Source organism: Candoia aspera, chromosome 8, assembly GCF_035149785.1.
Source record: "Candoia aspera isolate rCanAsp1 chromosome 8, rCanAsp1.hap2, whole genome shotgun sequence".
Taxonomy (NCBI): domain Eukaryota; kingdom Metazoa; phylum Chordata; class Lepidosauria; order Squamata; family Boidae; genus Candoia; species Candoia aspera.
The window spans coordinates 76,910,209-76,917,241 of NC_086160.1; the positions used below are offsets into that span (position 1 = coordinate 76,910,209).

Sequence of the window (7,033 nt, forward strand, 5' to 3'; positions counted from 1 at the left end):
AGTCTTTTTACGTGTCAACTCTTACATTTTTATATGCCTCATTTTTGTCTGTAAACAGCCTGGAGGAACCACGCATCAAGAGGGTCAAAAAGGAATGGGACAGGGAGAATGTGGATTGAATACAACAGGACCAAGGAGAAAGTGGAGGAGGGTTGGACCTACAGCTGGCTGGGGAATTCTGGGAGTTGAAGTCCACCCATCTTAAAGTGGCCAAGATTGAGAAACCCTGCTAGAGAGAATGAAGACTGCATTGCAAAGCAGACATCTGACGGCAGAGTAAACAGGTTGCAGTTGGAAAGAGATCTTTTGTCGGAGAGCCTCAAAAAGAAACAAAACAAAAAGCGGGATGACATGACGGGTTGTCTGCAAAGGCAGCAAGAGACAGCAAATGGGGTTAGCTTGAATGGTTTCCCATTGACTCCTTTTGCCCCCTTCTCTTCTTGCTGTGCTTAACGCTGCTTACCCCCAAAGGGAACAGTGTGATGCTATCTGTGTGCGTAGGTATCCCCCAATCATTTCCAATAAAAAAAAAGCTGGCAAACAAATCAAGTAAATAATGAAAATAGGGGAGGGGAGAAGAGACTCATTTGCTTGTCCTGCAGTTAAGCACATCTTTGAACACCTTTATTGAACACAGACTGTGTGCTGAAAGAGAAACCCAACTTCCATCAACTTCAGGCAAGAACAAGGCGACAGCTGGGAGCCTCTGCAGTCCCTCTGGCTGGCCCAGCAGCCCCAGCCGTTCCAGACAGAGGCGGGAACCGGAGTCCGATTCTCTACTTGGGGCAGCTACGCAGGCTTTCTGCATTCCAGGCACAATCTCGCAAATTCTCTGCAAACTATCTGTTCTTTCCCCAGTCTTCTGGTTTGAATTTGATTTTTAACCGAACACGGGCAAACTTTAAGTCATTGAAGCATCTGGAACAGGGAGATGCCAGCAGTCTTCTGTGCTGAATGGCGCTTTCCATTCATGTACACCAAATGCTGACCCAGGAAAATGGTGCAAGCAATCATTTCTGATTTCCTTTTTTTTTTAAAAAAGTTTACCAAGTCTCTGCAGTTTCCTCTTCAAGAGGAAACTCCCAGCCAAATGAGGGAACAAGAGACTCTTAATTCCCGGCCAGAGACCACGGTTTACTTCAGCAAATGCAGAACACGGACTTGCCTCAAGAAGCCCGCTCGGTCCCTTGTTTCTCGACAGATTCCTCAAAAGAGAGCCTCTGGAAGAAGTCTGGCAGTGGATCGGCTTGTTAAATTGTGTATCCCTTCCTTCCACGAAGGAATGAAGTGCCTGGCTTAAAAGAACGCAAAGAGCTCATCACAGGGCCCCGCTCAGAGGGTGGGAGAGAGGGTCACCTCCTCGGCCTCTTCCCCTCCACAAGCCGCCTACAGGGAAGAGAGGGGCCTGAAGGACCGGCTCCCCACGCCATGGGGACGGCCAGCATCTTTCCTTGTTGGGTCACCCAAACAGACTGACATACGGGCGAGGGGAACACCGGGGCTCAGAAATGCCAGCCGCTTTGGGAGGAGGGCTCGTCTGTGGCCAGAAGACCAACCGGGGCGGGGGCGAGATCAGTACATCTTCTGTCGGCTTGGCAGGATGGCTTCCTTGATGAAGGAGAAGACAAGGAGGATGCCCGAACGCTTCCCCCGCTTCCCTTTCGTGAAGTAGTTGGATACCACATCGTCTGGGGAGGCATCGCAAAAGAGACAAATCAGAGCAGACGCCAACGGGATCAGATGAAGCCGGGCACAGCCCCTTCCACCCCTCCTTCCCCAGCGTTTGCTCCGCCCACCCGTGAAGGAAACACTCCTCCCCCACGCTCCATGGGTCCTACTAAGACCGCAGCGCGGGAAGGCAAGTGCCTGGTTCTTCAAGGGGCAGCTCAAGGAAGATCTGGAAACCCACAAGGGCAGGAGAGCGCCAAAGGCCCAGCATGGCAACAGTGCCTCAATGCCAACCATCACAGCCCAGAGCTGCTCTCCTCCTCTCCCCCACCCCCCTTTTGGAGAGACTCACAATTAACTGAGGAATAAGTAAAATTACTGCAGGTTTGTGCTGGACGTGAGTTCTGGGCGGGGTGGCCTGCTCCTCCCCTGGGTACAGGGATCTGCCTAGAGGACTGACCTCCAGGCTGCACTGTGGAAGGCAGCACGTTTTCGCCAGCCGACAAGGAAACGAAGAAGGCAAAGGGGATGAGCCAGAGGCAGAAGGTGAAATAAGCGAGAACCTGGGGCGGGGGGTGGGGGTGGGAGAAAAAGAGCGTCAGACAAGCCATGGCCAGCCCTTTCCAAAGCAATCCCAGCAACCACAGCCTCCATCCCAGAGAGCCACATCCAAGCCCAAGGCCTTGTGGCCAGCTCCTCATCCCATCGATGAGCAGCAGCCTCTGCCACAGCCAGGAACGTCAGGGCAGTGGGGTGGCTCCATTCTGCCTGTTCTGGAGGATGCCTGGATGCAGGAAGTTGGGCCCACTTTTGCTCAGTCTGGCAAGCCAAGGGTGGGGGACAGGGGACCCCAGATCATCACTAAGCCTGCCTCCCCAGCTGACCCTGTACCAAACCGTCACCCTATTCTGGTGGGAAAAGATCTCCGTGGCTCCTGGGCACGAGCCAGGAGTCTGAGAAGCTGAGATTAGCACAGGCCCTTGAGGCACCAGGAAAGGGGGTTTTCTGAAGTACAGAAAGCCCAGGTCTTCCAAGGGGCCTCTTCACACTGCAGCTCCAGGGCTCAAAGATCAACCTTAAGAAGATCAATTCTCATGGCTTTACAGTAGCCCCCCATTTCTACACCCCAGCTCCAGACATCTCTTACCTCTGAGAAGGGGTAATACTCTTCTGCAAAATACTGGAACGCCAGATAGTGATTCAGCACAACCAGCACTGCCAAAGGGGGGGGGGGGGGGAAAAAGCAAGTGCTCACAATTCTGAGGTGCTCCGGTCAGCAAACCGTGGAATCTGGGACATCGCTTAGATTCCAAGACGCGGCAGGAAGAGAACCGTATCAGAGAGAGAGAAGTCTGCGATACCACCAAAACATCAGGAGGCGTCTGCAGCTCACAAAAGCTTATGCCTTGTAATAGTTTATCCATCGGAAAAGAGGCTACCAGGCTCCTCCTGACTTTTAGATTTCAAGGGGTCCCTGCTCTCTTTAAAAGAAGGGGTGTTCCTAGCCCTGGCTGCGACAAAACACTTGACTATCTCAGCCATACCCACCTTCCCTGCCTTCCCTGTTACCCCTGCATCTTGGACAAGCCCCTGAAACAAGACTGAGAGAGAAGCAAGCAAACGACGCAAACAGAAGGCAAGGCAAGGCAAAGAAGTAATAGCACTGATGAGGGGCCCTTATTTCAGTAACTCTGATGTTTGCTGAACTATTTATTTTTATTTTATTTTCTATCCCGCCTTATTATTTTTATAAATAACTTAAGGTGGTGAACATACCTAACACTCCCTCCTCCTCCTATTTTCCCCACAACAACCACCCTGTGAGGTGGGTTGGGCTGAGAGAGAGGGACTGGCCCGAGGTCACCCAGCCGGCTTTCGTGCCTAAGGTGGGACTAGAACTCACAGACTCCTGCTTTCTAGCCCAGCACCTTAACCACTGGACCAAACTGGCTCTCTAACTATGGGTCCTGCTCCAAGGAGCTCCCAGCCTAAATTCCGACGGCAGGGAAAATGGAAGTGACTAATTGGGTTCCCTCAGAACAGAACAAGAGGACAACCTGAAAGAAGCCTTCCAGAGCATAGATCTTGCTCTCTTCCCAACTGCCCCGGCTGCCACTGATGGCTCCAGAGGAACAGGGAGGCTTAGGTCACCTATTTCAGCATTTACCCTTCCTCAGATTAGTGCGAAATCTCACTGCCCATCACTCTTGAGTAACAGGGAATCTCGATGCTGCAATGGAGCTGGGGGTGGGGGGGAGATTTCCAAGCTTCACCACAGAGGAAGGATTATACTGCTGTTGGATCTCATCATCCAGCCTTCAGTGCCATCACAAAGGCTCCTGGTTTCTGAACAGTTACACAGGAAGGGGTCCCCCTTCCCCCTCAGGCGGTCAGAGCTTTCTGACTCCAGCAACAGACGGCAGAATTAATCTGACCCTCCCGAGGTGACTCTCTCTCATAATCTGAAACAGCAGCAGAGCGTAAGGGCGAGATCTGTTTCCTGGGGGTTAGGGGGAGTGGGGAGAAGGCACCAGGTGGCCTTCACAGCCACCAGCTCCTCAGGCAGCAGAGCAGCACACTTGGTGGCCCAATCACAGAGATGCTTCACCCGCTGGCAAGTTCAAAGGCGCAGCTGCCTGCCTCAGCACCACAGACAAAGATGCCGAGCCCCCCAGGGAAGGCACTCACCGCAGGACAGGATGAAGTTTGGGGAGGTCAGCATGATGAAAGGGAAGGTCTGCAGCAATCCAAAGTACACCAGGTTGGTAAAGAGGCCCACGCCTACCACGAGGCCCGGGAAGTGCTCAAAGAGATACAAGCCAACCAGCACGGCCGTGGAGAACTACGAGAGAGAAGGCAAGAGACGCCCTGATGAGCCAAAGCCATTCTCAAACCACGTGCCGGGGAAAGGGAGGTCAGCAACTCCCTCGCCCAGCACCTGCCGCCTTCTTTTGCCAGCTCTGCCCAGGTAGGGCAGTGACACCATCTTCAACAGTAAAAGGTCTCCCTTCTAGTCTTGGCCATTAGCCTAGTTCAGTGTTTCTCAACCTTGGCCATATTTCAGAAACACTGATCTAACCCATCCAATAGCCAAAGCTCTCTGGATGGATTCCATATTTAACTAAGAATGTTAAAAGCTGAAGTCTACCCATCTTAAAGTTGCTGCGGTTGAGAAAGACTGCCCTAGATATCTCAGCACAGTCTATAGACCCTTTCCCCTGGAAAGGGGAGATATGGCCATCGAGACGGCAGCTCGCTCCCTCTCTGCCAAAGACCCAGAGGGGAGCCAAGAAAGTGTCTGCTCTCCCAGGGCCCGAAGCCCAGCTGAGCTTCAGAGGCTCCCTGGGCACCCTGTCCCTGCCCCCTCCCGGTCCCAGACCAGAGAGAGGCGTGCAGAAAACCTGGATAAAAGGCAGGCCGGGGCTTACCCAGATCATGTATTTGATGATCCGGCGGGTCGCGACCGTGTACTCTTCAATGAGCTCCGCCAAGTAGTACAAGCCAGCCGCTGGGAGGGAGGGAGGAAGAGAAACACCTAACCATTAGGCTGTCCTGTCTCACCACACCACCCAGCCACACTCAGCTGCAGCTGCTGAGCCTCCAGGGGACCCCCTACCCACCCACCAATCCAGCCCAAAAGGCAGAGCATCCTCATCCCCCTCCAAGCTTCAGTCTCGAGTCCTTTGCAGCAGAACAAGGAGGCAAGACCAAACTGAGAAAAATTAAGGCCATGCCTCCCCCCAGACACGCAAACCCATGTAATTATTATTATTATTGTTGTTGTTGTTGTTGTTGTTGTTTTTCCCACCTTGATATACATATACATATACATATATATATATATGGGGGACAGGAGATAAAGAGAGAGAAAAGCAGGATAAAAATCTAATAAAAATATTAATGTAACAACAATAACCGCATACACACACACTGTGTGTGTGTGTGTGTGTGTGAGAACCTAATCCTCCTGCCTCCCCCTTTCCCCCACAACAACCCTGCGAGGTGGGCTGGGCTGCCTGCTGTTGCTGCCCCGACAGGCGCTTCGTCCCAGGCCGCAGCGGGGCCGACTCCGGCGGCCTCCCCAAAGCCCCGCCCGGCGCCTTCGCCGCCCCTCCCCCGACGCCCGGCCGGACTCCTCCTCGAACAGCGCCCCCCCAGTCAGCCCAGGGGAGGCCGGGCAGGCAGACTGCCCCTGCATGCCGAGGCTCCACGCCCCCTGGCAACCCTCCGGGAGGAGGCGATACCACGTCGGACCGCGGGGGGAGCGGGCGGGCCGAACCATCGCGGTCCGGGGGGGCCAGCGTGGCCGAGGCCTGCGCGAGGGAGCGGCGCCGGGGGCGACCCCGCGGTGCTCCGCGGGCGGGCGGCTCACCGATGCCGAGGGTGACGAACGCGGCCTGGATGAGGAGCGCGAGCCAGCTCAGCGCGTACATGAACCACATCCTCGCCCGCGCCGCTGCGCCTCACCCGCTGGGCAGCGACGGCTCCGCCCGGCCCTTCCGGCCCAGGCGGAAGTGGTTGGGACGCCCCCGCCAGGGAGCGCGCCGGCGGGAGGGCGCGGCAGGCGCCGCAGCGGCCCCCGGCGGTGGGAGGCGGCGTGGCAGGGCAGCGCCCGCCCGCCCGCCCGCGACCCTCGCGCCTCCCGGGGAAGCCCGTCGGGCGCGGGGAAGGGCGCTTGTGCGGCAGCGCGCCCCGTCGCGTTTGGCTCGGGTAGGCGGGGGCTGGGCCTGCGGAGGCGACCGCCGGGGGTCGGGCGGGGCCGCGTCTAGGCGGGGAAGCCCCATGCCCGCGTGGGGGATCGTTTGCCGCGCGTGTGTCTAAACCGCAATTGCAGTAGCTGAGTTGTGCCTTTTAGCCCGCCCCGCAGTCTGTTGGATTTCAGCTCTGGCATAGTAGACTTTATGTATTTGACACACTCATGCTTATACTATCCAGTGTGACATTTTTACTGCGTTCTTCCGTTACTCTTCTGCTGTTAAATCTGCAATCCATCCAGAGAGCTTTGGCTCTTGGACAGGTTAGATCGGTGTTTCTGAAATTTGGCCACTTGGCTGGGGAATTCTGGGAGATGAAGTTCACACATCTTAAAGTGGCCAAGTTGAAAAACACTATCTACTGAACCCAGATAACAGAAGACATTTCTGAAACAGTTGATTAATCTGGCTATTCCACATGACAACCATGGCCACTACACCACAATGTGGTTTCTGTGGTCTCACCTTACCCTGATGGGTGAACCTAGCCACTGTAGTGTGTAGATGATGGTTTAGGGCTTCACAGGTTGCTGTGGTTTGACATGCCATCAGGTCATCGACTCTGAGCAACCACACAGACTGAACTGGTACTAAACACATCACAGCCTAAT

At 55.0% G+C, this 7,033-nt stretch overlaps 1 protein-coding gene across 1 annotated transcript; it reads right to left on the minus strand.

Moving 5' to 3' along the window:
• Positions 1-610: 610 nt before the first annotated feature.
• TEX261 (testis expressed 261) lies at positions 611-6,148 on the minus strand. The gene is made up of 6 exons (XM_063310061.1): positions 6,041-6,148; positions 5,097-5,176; positions 4,357-4,510; positions 2,816-2,883; positions 2,129-2,231; positions 611-1,688 (listed from the first exon to the last, which is right to left on the minus strand). Exons 1-6 carry the CDS (start codon positions 6,108-6,110, stop codon positions 1,573-1,575), a joined length of 591 nt encoding a protein of 196 aa, XP_063166131.1. The 5' UTR covers positions 6,111-6,148; the 3' UTR covers positions 611-1,572.
• Between the last annotated feature and the right edge of the window lie 885 nt (positions 6,149-7,033).